This window comes from Cherax quadricarinatus, chromosome 1, assembly GCF_038502225.1.
Source record: "Cherax quadricarinatus isolate ZL_2023a chromosome 1, ASM3850222v1, whole genome shotgun sequence".
In the NCBI taxonomy this organism is placed as follows: domain Eukaryota; kingdom Metazoa; phylum Arthropoda; class Malacostraca; order Decapoda; family Parastacidae; genus Cherax; species Cherax quadricarinatus.
This window is the reverse complement of record NC_091292.1, coordinates 34,299,078-34,325,088: the sequence shown is the minus strand read 5'-3', so window position 1 is coordinate 34,325,088 and position 26,011 is coordinate 34,299,078. Positions and strand designations below refer to the sequence as shown.

Below are 26,011 nucleotides of genomic sequence, written 5' to 3'. Positions count from 1 at the left end.
ACGTTCCCTGACCCACCTTGATGTATTGTTCCTATACTGGTGTGACGTTCCCTGACCCACCTTGATGTATTGTTCCTACACTGGTGTGACGTTCCTTGACCCACCTTGATGTATTGTTCCTATACTGGTGTGACGTTCCTTGACCCACCTTGATGTATTGTTTCTACACTGGTGTGATGTTCTCTGAACCACCTTGATGTATAGCTCCTACACTGGTTCTTCCAATGGTGTGATGCTGTCTTATACAGGAAAATGATCTCCATTGGAAGTTCTGTTTTTCTTAAGCTAGGATTAAGCATGGGAGAAAAATGATTCTGGGTTACATTCAAATTTCGTGATGACTGGAAATAAATGGTATAATATACCGACAGAATGGAAACATAAACACATATGCAGCATAATGTGATCCTTTATTGACAAAGTTTCGCCCACACACTGAGCTTCTTCAAGTCGAAAGTACGCGAAAGTATTTATAGTCAGGTTCAGAATGCTGGGTCAGGTGAAGAATGCTGCATCTGATGATCTACTGAGTGGGGTTATAGAGTCTAAAATCTTGGGTAGCTTGGAAGGGAGATTGGATAAGTTTGTGAGCAGACCTTCTGCAGTGTTCCTCCATTCCTATGTTCTTATGTGGGATAGCGATGAAGAAGTTTCTTGGCAAGTGGTTCAGCTATGTTATAGAAGCCATTGTTCTGGTTGAAGTTGTCGGATATAGAGATAAGCTTTCTCAACCTGACTATAAATACTCGCGTACCATCCATGGACCCCAGGTAGATCTGTTTGTGACTTGATAAAGCTCAGTGTGTGGGCGAAACGTTGTCAATAAAGGATCACATTATACTGCATGTGTATTTATATTTCCTTCGTGATGACTTTTTTGGTCTGTCTCTATTGATTATTAAGAATTAAAATAGAAGCATGCAGGACAAACTTTTATTTGGATAATGTTTCGTCTTGAGAAGACCTTCTTCAAGTCACGACTTTCAATATTATAAACTCTACCTAAACTGAAATGTTGACCAAATACAGGCTTGCTCAATATATATTTCTTGTTGACATACCAGTCATCGTTTGCTGCCTTCAGCCATGTCCTGAGCAGCATATGCTACTTTCAGCATCATCTTGATGCTTTCTACTTTCTAACCAAATTTTCTTTTCATATCTGGGAACCTTGAGATATTCTCTGATTCTTTGTCTTTACCTGCAGAGGAAGCAGCATTCACGTTCTGACTTATAATTTTTCTTATTGTTTTGAGTCTTCAGCGTGACCTAACTTCCTCACCTAACTTCCCATTAGATCGAGCCGGGTTACCTCTCACACCCTCGGACGCACTATGATACGGGTATAGTGATCGCCCCGTGAATAATATAATAATATAAAAATAATTTGTTGTTTGCGTTTTCAACATGCTTCAACTGAACCCACCAAACAGTGATTGATGTCTGACTGGGTTTGCTAGGCTACCAAGGCAGTATTCGATATTTAGTAAATCATATTTTAACTTCTCTTAAAATTTATGAAGTGGATTGTAAAAAAAAAATGATTACTGTTTTTTCTATTTTCTTCAGCACTAATTCGACTATACCATTTCCACAGATGGGTGTCATTAAAACTTAGAGATTTATCCCACGTAGTAGTCTATTCATTGTGTTACCATAATAAGTTTTAAGTTTGGGTCTCTGCAAAATTTCCAAACATTCCATTTATCTTAATGAGAAGACTACTATAAAAGAAATTTTATTAGCTTTTTCATGATCTCAAATTACTGAATAAATATACTGTAATAATTTTGTTTGTATTGGAAGTTCTTGTTAGCACAAATATCTGTGAAAATAGTTGTAAGGGAAAAAGTCTCTGGTAGGCTTTATTTTTCTTCTGGTTTCTCTGGCAGTATGGTAGTCAGCTGGCTAGAATTCCCAGGCGTCTTTTTGTCTACCTCGCTCGTTTGCCAGCGAAACCTCTAGGTATCACGTTCAATATGGTTCCTGCTTATTTCCGCCTAATCTCTCTTCTTTCCCTGTGTTTCCAGGAGAGCCTCGTCCCTCACTTCTCTCTGAGCTGCTCTTGTCCACGTATGTATCTTGTTTTATTAATGTTATGTTTCTATTGGTTTCAACTACTATAGTGTGTGTAAATGCTAATCTTTATTTGTGCTAGTGAGTTATCCTAGGTGGCAGTGTTGCCTTACAGTAATTGTAATAACTCACTACTCATTTGATGCAGCTTTATGCATCTACCTTGTTAAATATATAACATATTCTTAGGTTCATTTCTATCCTAGCCTATAGTCCTGTCTGATCCCCCAGACTTGCAGGTGTCGTCACTGATATAGGTGACTGACGTGGAGCGAGGCTAATTTAAGCTACCGAGAAGTGAAGCCAACTTGTACTCGATTCTACACTCATCGGTTACACTCGTCTTATTCTTTTCTCAATCAAGCTCATCTACGAGGAACAACTCATCAAACCTTACTTCAGGATTCATCGAGTGTGGCACCATCGCAGAGGCAGTCGTCTACTACTTCCGACACTCATAAACCAGGGAGCTACAACGCCGCCACTTGTTTATACTGACCTAGACACTACTCACCTGCTGGCGTGTTACCGTAACTAACCCCCACCCCCCTCCTTTTACTATATAGTAAATCAATCCACGTCTTCATATATCATCTGGTTTTATTAGTACATACATGTGACTATCCTGGGATTCATGTTATTCCTGTGTTAACTGATTAAATTATTTTTTAATTACTACTTTTCATTGTTTTTCCCTTTGCAATAAAAGTTGTGTGCATTTATTCGACATTTTTATGGTATTATCTCTCTTTTTCTGAGCAGGGAAGATGGCCTCCTCCCCCATTTTTCTGAGCAGGGAAGGTGGCCTCCTCCCCCATTTTTCTGAGCAGGGAAGGTGGCCTCCCCCCCCCCCATTTTTCTGAGCAGGGAAGGTGGCCTCCTCCCCCATTTTTCTGAGCAGGGAAGGTGGCCTCCTCCCCCATTTTTCTGAGCAGGGAAGGTGGCCTCCTCCCCCATTTCCCAAACAGTAGTTGAGTTTATCCCAGTATGGTTCCAAGATGGTTGTACAACTTTATTATTTCTTACCACTTTTATTCTCACTAAAAGTTCTCAGTTTACCCGGTGTTAATTATGTTCACTTTGGATGTTCTAGGGGCTTAACTAGGCGACTGGTTCCTTTCATGCAAACAACAAAACCATCTGTGTTGTGGCGTTGTTTATGACAACTTTGGGAAGTAGCATCAGCAGCTTGCGAAGCAACAACTGCCTTAAATATGGAATCGAAGTCGAAGCATTTGGATGATCGTATCTGCCTTCTCCATTCTTTTCATCCAGATTCTCTCTCTCTCTCTCTCTCTCTGTAGATATCCAGGCATATTATGTATTCATTATGGCTTGATAATCTGGGGGTATTAGTGACAGCTAAATAAATAGTTGAATAGTTTTATGCCACAGGTTTTACTCACAGGTTCTGCTCACAGGTTCTGCTCACAGGTTCATCTTCAATGACTACCTGTGTGCCTCTACTGTCTTGCTTGTGTTTATAAACTCTGCTTCCTTAATCTACGTTGATTTTGTTTATCCGGTTTTACATTATCGACTCGTTCATTTAATTTTATGTCTGAAAACGAGGCAGCAACTTCACTAAATCATTGCTCGGTATTTCCAGCCCCTCAAGGGAGGTTCCTCGACACTGGTGAGGGGCTCTTGATCTAGGGAATTGGATCCGTACTCCAGTTCCCTGAATTGCGTCTGAGTGGCTTCCATCCCCCAACAGGCGCTGTATAATCCCTATGGGTTTAGTGCTCCCCCATGATAGTCGGTATTTTCATAATTGTATGTGATGATTGGGCCTTTTGTAAATCAGCCCGGTATATTTTGTATAATTGTATCCACATGCGTGCTTATATAAATCTGTTCTTGAGTTTCTTGTTACATGTTTTTATTACTTTCTCTAGGTTTTGTATTTCTTGTATGTTGACTCATCACTTGTGTGTTAATCATTTGAATAAATGTTCCATTTTTAATGTTTCGAATTTATTTTAAACTGATAACAGTCATACAAGTATCTGTGTCAACAATGAAGATGACGATCACTTTCATATTTTGTTTGAATTTTAGGAATGTACGAGTGGTGCTCACAGGTCCAATAATTGAGTTGGTTGCATCTTCTAGTTTGTCGATTACGTGATAAGTTATAAGAACATAAGAAAGAAGGAACACTGCAGCAGGCCTACTGGTCCATGCGAGGCAGGTTTATGCTATCACTTAAGCAGGGAAACAACATCTGACAGTCAAAGTAACATGGGTAGTTTGTTGTTTCCTGCCATTATGAAAACTTGATTGTTTAAACAGTGTTTATTGGGGGTGAGTACGACACATGTGCATTAATTAGGCATCTTTCTTGATGAAACATTTTGCTTTCGCAGCAGCCTTCATCAGTAGAATACAGGGGTGACTTACAATCCTGGAGACAGAAGAAGTGGAAAGGTAGTATAAGGTAATCAGTCACTTAGCCTTGATAGAAGATGATAAGTCTCTCAGCCTAAAGCAGTTACGGGGACAGACCATGTATACTGCAACCGATAGTAAGGTGTAGGAGCGTCTAAATGCGGTAGCAGGTAAGAAGAGCTCACTAGCGGAAGAAAGTCCTGTTAGAAAGAACAAAAAGGCACAATATCGTGACGGGAGCAATGCACAAATAACTCGCACATAGAGAGAGAAGCTTACGACGAAGTTTCGTTCAACTTGGACCACTGACAAAGTGACTTTGTAAATGGTCCAAGTCGAACCGATGTGTCGTCGTAAGCTTCTCTTTCCTACGCGTGGGTTTTTTTTTTTATGTAAGGTCCTGTTAAGCAGTTCCTAGCAAGACTTGAAGACAACCCTTATATACCATTTGCATTATAATACTTGTCAGATAACACTTTCATTGTATCTGATAACGAATATCTTCAGTAACTCTCTTGCTAACAAGTGTTTGACCTTCTTTCACTAGTGAACCCAGTTCATCTGTGACTTGGTCTCAAAGATGCTACACCTCACTTCTAGTTCCTGTACACAAGTCTTTGGCCTAATACCTCTGCTTCTGCTAAGAGACTGACCATCTTCTATCAGACTGAGGGACTGATTTCTTAAGTTTACCTCTTCACTTCTACTCTCTCCAAGATTTTAATTCACCTCTACATTCGACTGATAAAGTAGCGCTGTTATGTAATGTTCGGTCACTTAGGACGCTTTATCTGGGGCCACTTTTATTTTTCAATGTGGAGATAATTTGTATTACTTGCGTAAGTTTTCCTTCAGAAAACTGTTCGTTTGGCACCACTTTGAAAGCCATTTGAAAGATTCACTCATTCTAAATACATACGACTATAACCATTTTTTTTTTCTTCAATTTATCCGAGAAAATTTTTTATGCCACTGAATTTTTTCGACTTATTTTATGATGGAAATGTGATGAAGCAATGCAAACAATGGCATCACCACCATTTACACAATTATAATTATCACCACCAATATACCCAGCACCGCTGAACTCACCACCATTACCATCACTACCCGCCTAAAATGAGCACCACCTCTACGACAACCACCACCAAAACCACCTTTAATGAAAACCACTACAACCACCACTATCTTCGACGCTGGCAATACAACGACCACTACCACTACCACCACCACCACAACCATCTTCACCGCCGCCAATACCACCACCACCACCACCATCTTCACCGCCGCCAATACCACCACCACCACCACCACCAGTCTCGTCAGCATGAATGTTAATATAAAGTTAAGTTTACCTGTAACACTCGTTTTGATAGTCCTGTCTTCTGAGAGAGTTGTTTGAGGTCCTTGGCGTCGGGGTTGTGGTTGAGGGCGAAATAAGACTTCATGATTCGTAGCTGGTTGTGCTTGAAGGAGGTGCGGATCCTCTTGGTCCGCACTGACTGGCAGGGAGTTCCTAGTGGCCCGTAGGAGCCCTCCAGGTCGTATCCTCCAGGGATGTCTGCAGAGAGAACAACAGAACCTAAACTGTAGCAACACGGAAGATATAATATACATTAAAATGCTCTGGTGTGTATAGGTACACACACACACACACACACACACACACACACACACACACACACACACACACACACACACACACACACACACACACACACACACATAACGGAAGGGATAGACTCAGAAGTGTCCTTGTTTGCGGACGATGTGAAGTTAATGAGAAGAATCAAATCGGATGAGGATCAGGCAGAACTACAAAGAGACCTGGACAGGCTACAAGCCTGGTCCAGCAACTGGCTCCTTGAGTTTAACCCTGCCAAATGCAAAGTCATGAAGATTGGGGAAGGGCAAAGAAGACCGCAGACACAATATAGTTTAGATGGCCAAAGACTGCAAACCTCACTCAAGGAAAAAGATCTGGGGGTGAGTATAACACCGAGCATATCTCCTGAGGCGCACATCAATCAGATAACTGCTGCAGCATACGGGCGCCTGGCAAACCTACGGATAGCGTTCCGATACCTCAGTAAGGATTCGTTCAAGACTCTGTATACCATTTACGTCAGGCCCATACTGGAGTATGCAGCACCAGTTTGGAATCCACACCTAGTTAAGCACGTCAAGAAATTAGAGAAAGTGCAAAGGTTTGCAACAAGACTAGTCCCAGAGCTGCGGGGATTGTCCTACTAAGAAAGGTTGAGGGAAATCGGCCTGACGACACTGGAGGCAAGGAGGGTCAGGGGAGACATGATAACAACATATAAAATACTGCGCGGAATAGACGAGGTGGACAAAGACGGGATGTTCCAGAGATGAGACACAGACACAAGAGGTCACAATTGGAAGTTGAAGACTCAGATGAATCAAAGGGATGTTAGGAAGTATTTCTTCAGTCATAGAGTAGTCAAGCCGTGGAATAGCCTAGAAAGTGAAGTAGTGGAGGCGGGAACCATACATAGTTTTAAGGCGAGGTATGATAAAGCTCATGGAGCAGGGAGAGAGAGGACCTAGTAGCAATCAGTGAAGAGGCGGGGCCAGGAGCTATGAATCGACCCCTGCAACCACAAATAGGTGAGTACAAATAGGTGAGTATACACACACACACACACACACACACACACACACACACACACACACACACACACACACACACACACACACACACACATACTGATGCTTCACGCGCGCACAGCATCAATATAGAAGCCATATCTGGTAAAGCACGTCAAAAAAATAGAGAAAGTATAGTGGTTTGCAACAAGAGTAGTCCAGGAGCTAAGGATATATCCTAGAGGTTAAGGGAATTCATCCTGATGACACTGGAGGGCAGGAGGCACAGGAGGATATGATAACGACGTATAAAATACTGATAGGAATTGACAAGGTAAATAGGGGCAGAATGATTCAGAGACGGGAAACAGGAACAAGATGGCACAACTGGAAGTTGAAAACTCAATAAGTCACAGGGATGTTTGGAAGTATTTCTTCAGCCTTAGAGTTGTCAGGGAGTGGAACAATATAGAGTGTGAAGTAATGGAGGCAGGATCCATACTTAGCTTTACGAAGATGTACGATAAGGCTCTTGGAGCCGAAAGAAAGTGGGCCTAGTAGCGACCAGCGAAAAGGCGGGGCGAAGAACTATGAATCGACCTTTGCAACCACATACAGATGAGTACACACACAAAGGTTTCCAGTGAGACTACGGTAGTCCCAGAGCTGTTGTGTATGACTTAGGAGAGATTAGAGAAGCTAAACCAGACTACACTAGAAGACAGAAGAACCAAGGGTGGCATAGACACCACATACAAAATACTGAGAGGGTGGTCAATTGAGTCTAGGACTTTTAAAGCACAAATAAGTCACGGGGACTTCGAGAAATATTTCTTTAGCCTTAGAGTGGTCAGGAAATGGAAGGACCTAGACAGCGTAGTAGCAGAGGCAGGACTTGTACATAACTTGAAGATTAGGTATGATAGGGTTCATGCAGCCAGGAGTGTGTGGATCCAGTACTGCGTCCAGCTGAGAGGCGGGGCCAGGAGCGCACAAGTGAAAACAAACACACACACACACACACACACACACACACACACACATAACGACATACAAAATACTGAGAGGAATTAACAAGGTGGACAAAGACAGGATGTTCCAGAGATGGGACACAGCAACAAGGAGACACAGTTGGAAGTTGAAGACACAGATGAATCATAGGGATGTTAGGAAGTACTTCTTCAGCCACAGAGTAGTCAGAAAGTGATGTAGTGGAGGCAGGATCCATACATAGCTTTAAGCAGAGGTATGATCAAGCTCACGGTTCAGGGAGAGTGACCTACTAGCGACCAGTGAAGAGGCGGGGCCAGGAGCTTGTACTCGACCCCTGCAACCTCAACTAGGTGAGTACACACACACACACACACACACACACACACACACACACACACACACACACACACACACACACAAAAGCGTGCGCAGAAAGTGGTATAAAACCTGGAGATATAGTTTCATAAACAAAAACCACCACGGGTTTAGAGATCGTAAATCCTATCTTACAAACTGGCTGAAGACCGATGACAAGATAACAAACGAGGCAGGTGAAAAGTGGGTGGACCTCATATACAGGCACTGTAATGTGACCTTTGACACTGTACTGGACAAGAAACAAGCCAGAGGTTAGTGGAAGCAGCAGGAATGTAAGGTAATGAACCACAATGAATCAACCAATACCTAACGGGATGAAAAAGAAGAGTGATTGTTCAGGAACAGATACCAAAAAAAGGGAAACAAGTGGAGATGCACAAGGACTGATACTGAAACCGGTGCTGTTCCTGGTACATATGAAGGATGTGTATCAATGTATATCAATACCGACAAATTGCAGAATCAGACACATGTGCAACATTTTGTAGATATTTCTGCGTTACGCAGGAGTACGCTTTGCGAGTCGATAATGTTTTTAATTTATATCAATAAATTTCCTGAGCTAATAGAAAACTATTGTATATGAATGTGTTTGTGGATGATGAAGAGATTTTATGCAAAGTAAATAACAAAAATTAACATTAATATTTTATAGTCTGTAAACATTGAGTAAAATGAAAATTGTTTGTTGAAATTTAATCTTGAAAAATGGGAATGGAAGAAAGAAAAATCAGACCACATGAAGAATATAAGTTATGAGACAAAATATTGAAAGCATCAGAACTATAAATTGTTTAAATGTTTCTGTAAAGGAATGCTAAAAAAAAAAAAAGTCTGTTGACACCCAACAAATGTCCAAAATTGGAATATGCAGCAGCTGTGTGGTGACTCAATACAATTCAAATTTTTAAAAAGGTGGACCGGTAAGCCAGCGGAAGACCTCGGTCAGATTACCAAAAGCTCCAGCGGCGGGTCATCATGCGACTAACATCCGCGTCTGGAAACACTTGTTCTGTTTCCTGACGGATCTAACTTAACCCAACGTAATGTAACTCTTCCCGAAATGTTTCAAATGACCATAAAATAACTCGACGAGCTAAAATATGAGTTATGAAAGTGAGAAAATGAAGATGCCCATGCTGACAGATGCCCATGCTGACAGATACCCATGCTGACAGATGCCCATGCTGACAGATACCCATGCTGACAGATGCCCATGCTGACAGATACCCATGCTGACAGATGCCCATGCTGACAGATACCCGTGCTGACAGATGGCCATGTTGACAGATAACCATGCTGACAGATGCCCATGCTGACAGATGCTCATGCTGACAGATGCCCATGCTGACAGATACCCATGCTGACAGATACCCATGCTGACAGATACCCGTGCTGACAGATGCCCATGCTGACAGATGCCCATGCTGACAGATGCCCATGCTGACATGCCCATGCTGACAGATACCCATCCTGACAGATGCCCATGCTGACAGATACCCGTGCTGACAGATGCCCATGCTGACAGATAACCATGCTGACAGATGCCCATGCTGACAGATGCTCATGCTGACAGATGCCCATGCTGACAGATACCCATGCTAACAGATGCTCATGCTGACAGATGCCCATGCTGACAGATACCTATGCTGACAGATGCCCATGCTGACAGATGCCCATGCTGACAGATGCCCATGCTGAAAGATACCCATGCTGACAGATGCCCATGCTGACAGATAGAAGAGATAACTTTGAATAAGATCATGAGAGGATATGAAAGAATAGATAAAGAAAATTTCTTGATCTACTCAACAAAGATAGCGATTTCTAAATTGAGAAGAAATGTAGCAGATGTGACATAAGAATATATAATGAATTAAAAGTGGAGGTTATAAGTGATATAATCTTTATAAAGTTAAAGATACTGTACATCGTATAATTATATATATATATATATATATATATATAGGGAGGTACCACCTCTAGAACTGTCCTGGGGACCCTCATCCTCAGAGAAAAGAATAAACTTGCTTCAGGGAAAACTCAAGGTTCTCCCTGAAGCTGTTTGAGAATTTTCTCCTACCACCCCCTATATTTCAGGTATGTTTTATTTAAAGACAAAATACATTGGCCAAACATTCACAAAAATACATCAGAAAGTAAAACAACATAGGTAACTCAGAGCTACATCTCGAATACTTCGTCCAGCTCCCCTGAGGTGGGCCGCGTGCCCAGAATATATATATATATATATATATATATATATATATATATATATATATATATATATATATATATATAATTTTTTTTAACAAGTCGACCGTCTCCCACCGAGGCAGGGTGACCCAAAAAGAAATAAAATCCCCAAAAAGAAAATACTTTCATCATTCAACACTTTCACCTCACTCACACATAATCACTGTTTTTGCAGAGGTGCTCAGAATACAACAGTTTAGAAGCATATACGTATAAAGATACACAACATATCCCTCCAAACTGCCAATATCCCGAACCCCTCCTTTAGAGTGTAGGCATTGTACTTCCCATTTCCAGGCCTCAAGTCCGGCTATATAAAAATAACCGGTTTCCCTGAATCCCTTCACTAAATATTACCCTGCTCACACTCCAACAGATCGTCAGGTCCCAAATACCATTCGTCTCCATTCACTCCTATCGAACACGCTCATGCACGCCTGTTGGAAGTCTAAGCCCCTCGCCCACAAAACCTCCTTTACCCCTTAATTCCAACCTTTTCGAGGACGACCCCTACCCCGCCTTCCTTACCCTACAGATTTAAATGCTCTCCATGTCATTCTACTTTGATCCATTCTCTCTAAATGACCAAACCACCTCAACAACCCCTCTTCAGCCCTCTGACTAATACTTTTATTAACTCCACACCTTCTCCTAATTTCCACACTCCGAATTTTCTGCATAATATTTACACCACACATTGCCCTTACACAGGACATCTCCACTGCCTCCAACCGCCTCCTCGCTGCTGCATTTACAACCCAAGCTTCACACCCATATAAGAGTGTTGGTAATACTATACTTTCAAACATTCCCTTCTTTGCCTCCATAGATAACGTTTTTTGTCTCCACATATACCTCAATGCACCACTCACCTCTTTTCCCTCATCAATTCTATGATTAACCTCATCCTTCATATATCCATCCGCCGACACGTCAACTCCCAAGTATCTGAAAACATTCACTTCTTCCATACTACTCCTCCCCAATTTGATATCCAATTTTTCTTTATCTAAATCATTTGATACCCTCATCACCTTACTCTTTTCTATGTTCACTTTCAACTTTCTACCTTTACACACATTCTCAAACTCATCCACTAACCTTTGCAATTTTTCTTTAGAATCTCCCATAAGCACAGTATCATCAGCAAAAACCAACTGTGTCAATTTCCATTTTGAATTTGATTCCCCATAATTTAATCCCACCCCTCTCCCGAACACCCTAGCATTTACTTCTTTTACAACCCCATCTATAAATATATTAAACAACCATGGTGACATTACACATCCCTGTCTAAGACCTACTTTTACCGGGAAGTAGTCTCCCTCTCTTCTACACACCCTAACCTGAGCCTCACTATCCTCATAAAAACTCTTTACAGCATTTAGTAACTTACTACCTATTCCATATACTTGCAACATCTGCCACATTGCTTCCCTATCCACTCTATCATATGCCTTTTCTAAATCCATAAATGCAGTAAAAACTTCCCTACCTTTATCTCAATACTGTTCACATATATGCTTCAATGTAAACACTTGATCTACACATCCCCTACCCACTCTGAAACCCCCTTGCTCATCCGCAAACCTACATTCTGTCTTACCTCTAATTCTTTCAATTATAACCCTACCGTACACTTTTCCTGGTATACTCAGTAAACTTATTCCTCTATAATTTTTACAATCTCTCTTGTCCCCCTTCCCTTTATATAAAGGGACTATACATGCTCTCTGCCAATCCCTAGGTACCTTCCCCTCTTTCATGCATTTATTAAACAAAAATACCAACCACTCCAACACTATATCTCCCCCTGCTTTTAACATTTCTGTCATGATCCCATCAGTTCCAACTGCTTTACCCCCTTTCATTCTACGTAATGCCTCACGCACCTCCCCCACACTCACATCCTGTTCTTCTTCACTCCTAAAAGATGGTATACCTCCCTAGCCAGTGCATGAAATTACCGCTTCCCTTTCTTCGTCGACATTTAAAAGTTCCTCAAAATATTCCCGCCATCTACCCAAAACCTCCATCTCCCCATCTACTAACTCCCCTACTCTGTTTTTAACTGACAAATCCATTCGTTCTCTAGGCTGTCTTAACTTGTTTAACTCACTCCAAAAATTTTTCTTATTTTCATTAAAATTTCTTGACAGTGCCTCTCCCACTCTGTCATCCGCTCTCCTTTTGCACTCTCTCACCACTCTCTCTACCTTTCTTTTACTTTCCATATACTCTACTCTTCTTATAACGCTTCTGCTTTGAAAAAAACTTTTTCTCTTTTATCACATCCTTTACTTCATCATTCCAACAATCACTCTTCTTTCCTCCTGCTCCCACCCTCCTATAACCACAAACTTCTGCCCCACATTCTAATACTGCATTTTTAAAACTATTCCAACCCTCTTCAACCTCCCCACTACTCATACTTGCACCAGCCCACATTTCTGCCAATAGTTGCTTGTATCTCACCCGAACTTCCTCCTCCCTTAGTTTATACACTTTTACCTCCCTCTTGCTTGTTACCATTTTCCTCTTATAATAAAGTTATAACTTTTTTACTTTGTTACAAATAAAACATGTGTCATAAATCGATGAACTTTTGTTTAAAAACAATGAGAAGTCCCTAATTCCTCTCAGTTTTCAAAAACGGTCACCCCTAAATAAAATCCACGAATCACCATATATCCGAGTTACTACTCGTAGTAACAGCTCAGGAAAGTACTAATTGGCAACTTTATATACTGGCGTCTACTGTTATCATTTTCTCATTGTATTTGACAAAGGAGTGAAAGTCAGCACCGCTTGTCTGACAATATATTTACAGGTATAGCCTAACAGCGTGGGTTTTACTGTCAATATTTGACATTCATGTCACTGTAAACTTTTCCAGTTTCTAGAACTGTTAAGAAATTTCTGAAACGGTATAGAAGTTTGTAGAACAATCCAAATCCTGGTATATATAAAAAGCTTTATGAGCAAACAAATCAACTTATTGCCGTTATATTTGTTTCAGAAATTCAGAATTAATTACGTCACACAAGAAAAGTGATACTACCATAAACAAGAACAAGGATATTTGGACCAATAATTTGGTGGGATTCCAGAAGTCACACAGGAGAAGAGGAATTGTGCCTTTAGAAGAGTCTTCACTAGAAGAAAATGGAAAATACCTCTCCAAACCCAAATCACTGGACGGTACCAGTTTCTTGTAGTAGAAATCAAAGGAAGAAACTCACTTCAAGGGACGAATAGCGAACATTTCCAAAGAAGTTACAAAATTATGGAGGAATAAATTGAATTTTCCACAAGTGTCAGATCAAGTAATAAGAGCAAAGCTTGACAAGGTGATGAAGACTTATGATGAATGTGTCAGCAGGGGAAAATATGATGCCTTGAATGAACTTTTTGATATCGCAAACGTAAATGGCCAATGGTTATCATCTGAGGACAAACAGCTGTACCAGCTTCAAGTGGAAAGGAAAGAAGTGGGGTACTCTACAGGTCAAATTGCAAGTGAAAAAAGACGGAAACTACTTGCTGAATCAGCTGCAGGAACAACATCTTACTATCATGCATTGAGTGACAGTTGTACTGAATCTGAAGGGAGCGAGTATGAAGATGAAAGTACTACTTCACCAATCAGAAAACACAACAAAAGTAAAGTTGCAACCAATTTGGTGACATCCACAAAAGTATCAACAAGTAAAGCCGCGAAGATATGCAAACAGTTATCATTTGATGACACTGACATTACTACACCAAGTGAAGCAGCAATTTACAAGTCAATATACCAAGAGTCTGCTAAATTGAAGGAGGAAATGATTGAAAAGTTACAAATGGAAGAATGGTTTTTACATTTCGGTGGAAAGCGCATTGAGGAAAATGAGCATCAGGTATTAGTACTTGAAAATGAAAGAACCGAAGTAAAAGTGGATGCACCGCATTAAAGAGATGGAAAGGCTGAAACTATTTCTGAAGGAATGGCTAAAGTTACTGATGAATAAAACTTACGGAATGCAATAAAGATGATCATTGCTGATACAACAAACGTTAACACAAGGAAAAAAGAGTGGAGCTGTTGTCAAACTGCAACGAATGTTCTCAGAGAAGGGAATTAGCAAACCACAATTTATCAGTTGTCAGCATCACGTTCTGGACAGGATTCTCCGTTTGGTAATGGATGAAAATCTTAGTGCTAAAACCAGTTCTCCAAAACATCGAGTATCCTTTTGTATCCCAACTGGTGAAGAATTATGAGGAACTAAAGAGAATTCCAAACATCAGCAATGCGAGGTGGAATTCAAGAGCCATTCCAGCTATTCTTGCATTCATTCTTATACCTACAAGACAGAAGATTTTGGAGAAGATATGCAGATTCATTTCATACACCTGGACAGATTATTGGTTTACTGATCAGATGTACCATGAAAATTATTTAAAAAAATTGTCATAAATATTGAAACCTTAAAAAAAAAAAACTGAACTCTTTGAAAAATCACTGAAAGCAGGAGCCGTCTGCACTCAATATACCAAGAAGTAATCTGTGCTGAACGTGCAGCCAAAGTTATGCAGGAACTGTATGCTGCCTGCAGAAACAAAAACAAACTGCGACTTGGGTTTATTCTAAGCAATAAGTAGTAATATATGTACAAACATGATAATGATGCTGTAAGTTGTTTTATTTTTTATTAATATTACATGCAATACGCATTCAAGTTACTTGTTTTCATTACTCGTTTTTTTTTTTTCATTTAGGGGCGACACTTTCTAAAAAGATACTGAAATGACATATAATTTTTTTGCTTTTAGGCAAAAATTCATCTGATTAAGGTACAGGAATATCATGTAAAAAAGTTATAGCCTTAAAATATATATATATATATATATATATATATATATATATATATATATATATATATATATATATATAATGTCGTATAGGCAGAACTTATATATATATTATAATGTGTAATAATGGTGATACAAAAATGCAAAACAACCATGGGGGGGGGGGTTGAAGTTGAGTGATAGCTCTAATTCTTTAGTGTTACAATCAACACTTCAGGAGCGAGGTATTTTAACGCACACACAAAATGGTAACTAAAACACACACACACACACACACACACACACACACACACGTGCGCGCGCACGTATACGTGTCATAGTGAACACCTGGAGGGTGTGATGGGTCATTAAGCTTTAGAAGTGGTCACAGTTTCTACAAACAAGGGATCACAGGAGCAGAGGGAACAATTAATAGCTGCACCGCCTTAACACCAGCTGTACCACCTAAACACCAGCTGTACCAACTTAACACCATCCCCTGAATCCCTCTTTCATCAACCACCTTGCTACCTCAACCACACTCATCAACCACATGCTACCTCAACCACACTCATCGACCACCTTACTACCTCTATCACACTCATCAATTACCTTGTTACCTCAACCACACTCATCAACCACCTTGTTACCTCAATCACACTCATAAACACTAACTTTACTTCTCCAGCAATGACGCACCACTACTACCACCCTCCACCATCATTACCACCCTCCACCATGTAGATCAATGGTTCACCACTGCCACCATCCACCATCACCGCTACTTTCATCCATCACTACTACCTTCATCACTATTACCTTTATCACTATTACCTTCATCCTTGACTGCTACCTTCATCACTATTACCATCATCTATCACTATTACCTTTATCCATCGCTACTACCGTCATCAATCACTACTATATCCATAACTACTACGTTTAACACTACCTGCAATCATCACTACTACCTTCACCACTACCACCCTCCACCATCACCACCTTCTATCACCACCCAGTAATTTAAATGCTCTATTGGCTCTATAAAGTTCGTACATAATATCTGTATCTATTCCATCTCTGATATCTTCTGCCCTGAAAGGAGCCGTCCACACTGATCAATACTCTAAGCGAGAGAGCACAAGTACATGCACAAGTACATAAGAACATAAGAAAGGAGGAACACTGCAGCAGGCCTGTTGGCCCATATTAGGCAGGTCTTTCACAATCCATCCCACTATCAGGACATTTGTCCAACCCAACTTTCAGCACTACCCAAGAAACAAGCCCTGATAAGTGATTCAAAAAATACTACACTTATCCACCCCATTATTTCGCTTGCTTTGTGATATTTGTTTTATTGGGTTCTTTGAAAGAATGGTCAGCTGAAATTATTGCAACCAGATCTTTCACATGTTCATCTCATAACTTTCGTTGATCCTACATTTCGTATGCAGTCTCTCTCTTGAGTTCTTCACTCTTTCCATATCTAAGTAGTTGGATCTTGTTACTATTGAACGTCATGTTATTCTCCACTGCCCACTGGAAGACTCGAAAACTTTTGTGTGTGACGTTAAGGCAACTGGTCTTAAATTTTTGGCTTAGTTCCCTACTGCCTCCTTAATTTGCCGAGGAGCTGTCTATGCTCTGTAAGGCCTCTTGAGTGTTCGTGCTAGTGGTAATTTGCACTTTTTTTTATAAATAAGGAATACCACGAATCCTGTCGTGATCCTGTATGAATGGGATTGTTTTCTATTTCTTTCTCGAATTCTTCAGGATTTTTATTTATTTCAGTTATGTAGTTTGTTTAGCCTTCAGAGGTAATGAAATTTTTTTCTGAATTCTCCACCCTGTTTTCGTTTAATGGACTGCTGAACAATGATTCTTTTTTATCATAAGTGTAAGGACCTCCTGTGATTAATGGTCTAATTCTACACGCAGTTCTTAACATAGACTGTGTGTGTGTGTAGAAGTATTTGGGGCCTCTAGCTATATCCCGGACAGATGCGACTGATACAAAGTTGTGGTTTTTGAAGGTGAGATCCTCTGACATTATCACTTACAGGTCTTTTACATTAGTTTTTCGCTCCATTGTATAGTTGGAATATGTTTTATACTCCGATACAGTTTTAATTTCCTCACATTTTCCATGAGTAATTGAAATTTCTCATCATTGAACTTCATATTCTTTTCTGCGTCCCATTTAAAGATTTGGTTGATGTCCGCCTGGAGTCTTGCAGTGTCTTCAATGGAAGACACTGTCATGCAAATTCGGGTGTCATCTGCAAAGGAAGAGACGGTGCTGTGACTTATATCAGTGTCTATGTCAGATATGAGGATGAGGAACAGGATGGAAGCGAGTACTGTGCCTTGTGGAACAGAGCTTTTCACCGTAGCCGCCTCAGACTTTACTTTGTTTACTACTATTTGTGTTCTGTTTGTCAGGATATTACAGATCTATCTACCAACTAGTGTAATAGTACATTTTGTGCGTAAATACATAAGTATACACAGACTTTTGCAAAGTCTGTGTATACTACATCTGCATTTTGTTTGTCTTCTAGAGCATCAAGGACCTTGTCATAGTGGTCTAGTTGGGACAGGCAGGAGCCATCTGCTCTACACCCATGTTGCCCTGCGTTGTGTAACTGATGGGTACCTAGATGGTTGGCGATCTTGCTTCTTAGAACCCTTTCAAGGATTTATATGATATGGGATGTTAGCGCTGTCGGTCTGTAGTTCTTTGCTATTGCTTTACTGCCCTCTTTGTGGAGTGGGGCTACGTCTACTGTTTTTTAGCAGCTGTGGGAAGACCCCTGTGTCCATGCTCCCTCTCCATAGGATGTTAAAAGTGCATGATAGGGCCTTTTTGCAGTGCTTGATGAACACGGAGTTTCACGAGTCTGGGCCTGGGGCAGAGTGCATGGGACATTTACGAAGTATTTGGCGTGATAATATCTGTTTGTCAAATGCTGTGTGGATAGGTCTTACTCTCAGTTATCTGTCTTGAGTACCTTAATCTGTGTGATGTAATAGCATAAGAAAATGAATACAATTTTATTTATGGCTTTTAGATTTGTGCGTAATTCAAATCAGTACTTCGTATTACACTATATATATATATATATATATATATATATATATATATATATATATAGATATATATATATATATATATATATATATATATATATGTCGTGCCGAATATACAGATCTTGGCTTAAATAGCAACGCTTATCTTGCCATATAGGACAAGCGAAAATTTGTGTATGCAATAACTTCGCCAAAATCATTCTGAACCTAACGAAAAAAATATATTTCACTGTGTTTTTTTAGTATTAAATTACTGTAAACAAATCTAAAATATATTTAGTTGGGTTAGGCTAAAATAAATTGTTCTTGTTATAATAAGGTTAGGTAAGTTTACTAAGATTCTTTTGGTGCAAAATTATAAATTTTTACATTAACATTAATGAAAAAAATATATCTTTAAAGGTATAAGAGAATTTTTTAAAAAGGACTTAATTTTAAATGAGTTCTTGCTAATTGACCAGTTTTACCTATTCGGCACGACATATATATATATATAATGTTGTTCCGAATAAGTAGAACTTGCAACTCTCTTCTTGCCGAATAGGGCAATTTGTGTATGCAATAATTTCGCAACAATCATTTTGAAACTAACGAAAAAATATATTTCATTGTGTTTGTTTATTAAATTATTGTAAATTTATCTAAAATATATTTAGTTGGATTAGGCTAAATTAAATTGCGCTTGTTATAATAAGGTTTGATAAGTTTTCTAAGATTCTTTTGATACAAAGTTATTAATTTTTACATTAACATAAATAAAAAACTATATCTTTAAATGTATAAGAGAAAATTCAAGAACTTAATTTTAAATGAGTTCTTGCTAATTGACCAGGTTTACCTATTCGTCACAACATTGTGTGTGTGTGTGTGTGTGTTTGTGTGTGTGTGCATGTTTGTGTGTGTGTTTGTGTGTGTGTTTGTGTGTGTGTGTGTTTGTGTGTGTATGTTTGTGTGTTTGTGTGTGTGTGTGTTTGTGTGTGTATGTTTGTGTGTGTGTGCTCGCGCGCGTGTGTGTGTGTGTGTAAAGGAATAATTCAGTATTATGTACTACTAATATTACACGATCCAGTGCTTGAACAAAAGTTCGCCGACTTCACGCATCACTGATCTTCGTTTACAATATTTACAATTCCTTATTTGTGAGTATTACGGCTTCCACCCTCGAGGTCCACCTGAAACTTTTATCATTTACTTCGGCTACTCAAGAACCAAGGAATTTTGGACTCGGCACCCACCTGTTTGTGATTTTTGCTGCCATATTTAAAAGGGTTCAAGTAGGAGTAAATACAGCGTAAATCCTTTTAGCGTGGTGCTAAATACTGCTTCGTGGCTAGAGAGGGTTAGGTTAGGTTAGGTAAGGTTTGTCAAGAAACAGGACAAGTGTTTCCTGACGCGAGTCTTACTCATATGATGACTCGCATCTGGAGGTATTGGTCATCTGACAGAGGCCTTACACTGGCTTACCGGTCCACCCCTTTAAAAATTATGTTTATAATTATAACTATTAGATTGTGCTAGAGGAGAAACCCTGGAAGAGCCGCGGAGAAACTCCGGAGGAGCACTGGAGGAGCCCCAGGAGGCGGAGACCGCTGAGGGGCTCCCAGCCACCACCATTCACCGCCGAAGCCTTTACGTCAATTGTAACATCTCTTTTTCCCTGGCTGTTGAGCCGTGATCTAAAAGTCTCCCCCCGTCCCTACTTTAAGACTATTATAGTATCACAAATAATGGGATCTATGCACACAAAATACACTGGTCCCTTTCAGGTTGTTTCTGTTGTGTGGGTCTGTGAGGGCCCCGCAGGGGGCCAGGGGCTGGCCCGGCCCTCAATAACGCCATGGCCACCGCCACACAATATTCACACGCATTCTGAATGATTTCCCTTATCTTTATAGATTGTTAGAGGTCTGTAGCAACGTTTCTTGACGTCCTGTAACAAAATTCTCTGACTTCATTATAAGAAAAATATATATTCAGTTGGCAAAATTCTTCAAAAAAAAAAGTTAGTATATACAAAAAGTCGGAGCACGATAGATGTGGTTAGGTGTAGTGGTAGCAAAACTGACGTAATAATTATGGGTTCAATGTGAAGATTGTCTCTTTCACTTACTCTCCACTCAACCCCATTCAAAGTCACCTTTTTGTTCGTATTAAGTTAGACTAATTATATCAAACATTCTCTTCACAGAAAATTTATAGCTTTAACATTCACAATTTTTTTTTTTAAGATTTGCAAGTGGTATAAAATATTATGTATCATAAAGGCTCTGGAGACTATTATACAATCTTTTACTGCATGATGAGAGAAAGCATATCATTATGCAGTCATTTGCTACATAAGGGAAAGCACAAGGTGGCCGGCCTCTAGCGAGGCCGGGTATGGCAAGCAGCCATCACCAGCTCTTCAATACCAGCGACAGATTTTTTGGTGACACGAGCTCGGCGGGGTGCCACGGCGACACTGTGTAGCGCTGGACACCCCGCTGTCTCGCCTTCTGCCTTTTCACTCCCATTCTGACCAGGTTTTTCCCAGAGAGAGAGAGAGAGGGAGAGAAAGAGAGAGAGAGAGAGAGAGAGAGAGAGAGAGAGAGAGAAGTGAATAAAAAGTTAGTACGGAGCCGGCGACAATACCTCCCGCAGGCGTCCTCCTCGTTACAGATTTGCGGCCAGTGTCGTGGTGTGCTACGGGATTAATGCACCACGAATTTTCTAACTTTTCCTCCTGGTTATTATATATAATAAAAACAAAAGCGATAATCACTTCATGTTGATGTAAGCTGCTCACGCGCCTACATAACGCTATCCACAAAAGATGCAACTTTCAATTAGCACAGAGATGTGTGAATGATATGATTGAAAGTTGTGCCTGGCAACCCCAGACATTACTAATGATGTGTGAAAGTGACGTGTAGTGGTGGTGGTGACACAATCTCTGCCTCCCCCATCACCACAGCTCCTCCCGCCCCACCATCCCCGTGTTACTCCCCCACTTCCCCTCCGTGAATGTTCGCCTCCCCCACCGTGTGCGTTCGCCTCAACGATATTCTCACTGCCGTACTAGTCTCCCAGTTCAGGCTGACAGATTTCGAACTTTATATGAGCCCCATCCTGCCTGATGGAATATGACAGGGAAACATTCCCACTGTGTAAACTGTCACGTAGAAGAGCAGCAGAACACTACTATCCGTTTTCGACACCTTCCCCACCGTGCGCATCCCCTCCCCAACGTGTACGTCCCTTATACCTCCGTGTAAACCCCCTTCCTCGTTTATATCCCATCGTGTGCCCCACTTCATCGAGGACGTTCTCATTACTGTGAATGCCCCTTGTACATCACCTCCCCCACCGTGTACGTCACCTCCTTCACCGTGCACGTCCACTCCCCCACCGTGTACATCCATTCCGCCACTGTGTACGTCCACTCCCCCACCGTGTACGTCCATTTCCGTACCTTACTACCTTCGTTAATTCCGTGACGTTTCCCCCCTTACCATGTACGTCTCATCCCCACAGTGTACGTCCTTTTCCCCCACCCTTACTACCTTCGATAATTCCCTGACGTCTACTCCCTACCATGTACGTCTCGTCCCCACCGTGTACGTCTCCTCCCCACTGTGTACGTCTCCTCCCCACTACCAGGTATATCCCATCCTCCAGGTGTGCAATCTTCCGCCATCCAGTATGTCGGTTGTAGTTCTTCAACCTTAAATGTCCAAAATATTGATCATAAGATTTCACAAAACCTTACATGACAGAGACTAGACAAACTAAGATTTGTGATCGGCAGATCAAAGTTAGTTAAAAACAACCAATCAGGTTTTTGAACCGGATTAAGAAAGTTAAATTTTGTTGGTTAGTGATATCTGATATTCATCCCTTCTCTGTACCAGAGAAAAAAAACATTACAAGCGCTTCGAGGTGTTTCCAGTAGTTTAGATGCTCTGTTAATTCTAAACGTTTGGTAAATGAGCTTTACTGATACATTTCCCATTATCTCTGTCTCTTGAAGCGTGTTGTGAGAAAAATAAGTTTAATAATATCATAGGTGCAACTCTTGTTTTGAAGGCTCTCATAATCCAACTTCTCATTTTACTTGATATTGTCTTATGTTTTCTAAATGGCACAGCATCTGACATCATTATTTCTGACTCTTCTCATGTTTCTTAACTTTTAGGTGATTCAAGCGTTTTATATCCTGCTTTCGTTTTCAGGTCTTAATTCCATCGGTACCAAAACACCTTTAATTTGTTATTATTGAACATTATCCTACTTTTTTATATAGTTTTCATGCGTTCTACTGAGGCGATTTTCACTCTTTTTCTGGTATCGTCCGCACAGGATGATAAGAGGCAATGATTGGTGGTTTTATTTGTCTGCCATGAAGATGAGAAACATTAAAAGTAACACGACTTTACCTTGAGAAAGTAAACCTTTTCCCTTGATAAAACTGGATTTTGTTTTCCCTACTGCTTTTTTGTAACCTGTTTGCTAAAAACTGCTAACATTCATTTCCCTGCTTTTTCTGTAATTCCATTTTGTCCTCATTTTGAAGGCGGAAGCGCTGAGCGTGGTCTCTACGAAAGGTTCCGCTGAACGAGCCTAAAAGAATGTTAAACAGAAATATAAAACAAACCTTTATCCCTTTCTCCCCCCCCAAAAAAAAAAAAAAAAGAAGAAAAAACTTTGCCGAGCTGTTAAAAAATCCACAGATGATAAAACAAGGCAAAGAAAAACTACACGAGAAAAATATTTATACTGAGCGGAAGATAAATTACTGATGTCAAACGGAAGAAATATAAACGAAAAATAGAGTCGTTAAAAAATATAATTTTTTTTTTTTCACGTATGCACAATGCAAAGAAAAACTTCCAATACTGGTTGTACTTAGCACAACGGTTTTGATGGGCTTAGAGCTAGAGCTTGTTACAACCATGCTGGAGTGAGATCTGTAAAAACCTGCATTTGTGATTACAGTGGGGCCCCACGCTACCTTCCCTGAGCTGTAGAGAAATACACCAAGTTGGTTTAATCGCATTAGCCGGGATGGTACAATGAACAGAACACTGCTTTGCTAGTTTCAGGACTGACTTGCCACGGGTTCGAGTCCCACTCCGTTCAGTGAGTTTTCATAAATTAATGTTGAAGATTTCTTCCTTTTCAGTAAATAATATGTTACATCTGGAGTGTGCTGGCGCAAACCCAACTACAATTAGTCACTTTATTATTTGCTAGAAATAAAACATCTGAGTAATACTGAAACGATATAAATAACGCTTTGCTTAGCTTACAGTTCTTTTCCAGTCGGTGACTCGAAAAGTTTATAACTTAAGGTGAAATCTGTCCTTTATAAAGTTTCCGTACTGCATTAATGAGTCACATTTGTTCCAGTTTTTTTGGTATTTACGTTTATGTCCAGTAATTTATTATTTCTTCCTACTTAACGTACTCTGCTTTTAGGGGCATTTTGTATAACGAATAAGGGCGTAACGCCTTCAAGTGGTAGATACTTAACGCAGTGAATGTTTCACTGGTGCAAGGTTTAGCACCACTTATGGGCGAAATGTCACACCTATCAAGACGTCACTGCCTATTTACCAGCATCATTTGTGTCACCAATTCAGCCATGTTCTCGTAATTATAATGACGAACACATGACACTAGACATACGTGCCTCTCCTCTAATGTTTCATAGTCGTACTGACATATGTCATGCCTGAAGCAAATTTTTCTATTTTTTTCATAGAAAATGCCTGCTATAATTCCTTTAGGTGATTTAAGATAATGCTACACGTTGAGGCAAGTGTGGGGAGTAGAGATAGCCAAGCAACTTAAAACACTTCACATGTAACCTAGACTGAACTCGCAGCAATTATCAGGTCTCCAGCAGACTAAGTAGATCCCCAACAGTCAGGGTAGATTTCTGGCTGTCTGGGCAGGTCCCCGGCAGGCTGGGCAGGTCCCCGGCAGGCTGGGCAGGTCGTCAGCAGGCTGGGCAGGTCGTGGTAGGAGTGTAGTGATTGCTCACACCCACGGGTAGATGAACTGGAGATAACGTCTGTAAGAAACTCTCCAGTAAATCTCGTGCAGCTTCTGCCGCCAGCTCTTACATTTATTTTATGTTGCCCTGGGGTTGGGGGGGGAGAGCATAGAACCCGTATGGGTCATATAGCGCCTGGGGAATGGGAAGCATTCGAGTTCATTCTAGGGAAGGGGTGGATAAGGTTAGTTCCTTGGATCAAGAGCTCCTTACCGGCATTCGGGTACCTCCATTGAGGGACCACCTCACACAATCTTCTTCCTTTCTTAGGTAATTAAATTCATGAGATTAGCTGAATCCATGAGCCTCCCACAGAGTCTGGGAAATGGGAGTCTATCAGGTTTAACCCAGGAAGGGGGAAGGGTAGCTCCGTTTCCCTGAATCATGAGCCCTTCACCAGCATCGAGGCCCTCCCCTTGATGGGTCCCTTCATTAGAGACGAGAGACGGTAATTCCCAAGTGATAGTAACTACATCACTGCTCCAGCGATACCTTTGCAGCTGCCTTAGTTACTTAACCCAGAGTGGAACGTTTGATGATTTCCTCACCACCTTACTGAAGTCTCCCAGCTCAGGCTGACATCCCATCAAGTGTGATGCAATACGACGGACAAACATACCTAGCTTTTCTCATTATTTGATATCGAGTACGATAGTAGCACACTGCTGATGTATCCATTAAAAATATACAAAATGTGAAAGAACTTACTCTGAATCAGTTTGGTTGAAATTTTCTGAAAGAATTAAAAGGCTGATCTTAGGTGTTTAATATCGACCGAATTTTGTTTAATGAGAAGTCGCTAGAAGAACGAAAAGGTACAATACCGTGATTGGAACAATAAACAAATAACCCGCACATAGAAGACTGAAACTTACACAACCTGCACAGTACCATGACGTTCCAGTCACGGCATTGTGCCTTTTTTTGTTATTTATAGACTAAAACTTATGACAAGTGTCGCTCCAACTCGGACCATTAACTAGTGACTAGAGCAGAGGTGATGCCGCGTGTGTCACCTGCCCAGTCTGCGGGAGCGTGAGATCCCACCACACTGGTCATGAGAAGAAACCTTGGGTATTTAGGGTAGAAACGAAGATTTGTAAAGTGGGTGCGGATTAAGACACACTGTGTGGGTATGTGATTCTTCGAAGCCCCTCTCCCCATCCCATCGCATCTGGTGGCAATAAGGACGAGTATTTAAGGATCATCGAGGGAGATTATCACCCCTCGAGCGCTTAAAGTGAGGCACTTCACTGATATTATCTCCCCTACGGCTAGTGTTGTCAGGAGGGGAATATTCGGCGTGGTAAAAAAGACAAGAATGAATGAAGAGTTTCTAGT

General features: G+C 40.6%; 1 protein-coding gene across 2 annotated transcripts in view; it reads right to left on the bottom strand.

Moving 5' to 3' along the window:
• LOC128687748 (LIM/homeobox protein Lhx9) overlaps window positions 1-26,011 on the bottom strand; it is a 573,843-nt gene that overhangs the window by 96,699 nt on the left and 451,133 nt on the right. For both annotated transcript variants that reach the window (XM_053775324.2, XM_053775328.2), the window contains exon 6: window positions 5,823-6,028. In XM_053775324.2, coding sequence (XP_053631299.1) covers window positions 5,823-6,028 — 206 coding nt within the window. The remainder of the gene's footprint in view (window positions 1-5,822; window positions 6,029-26,011) is intronic.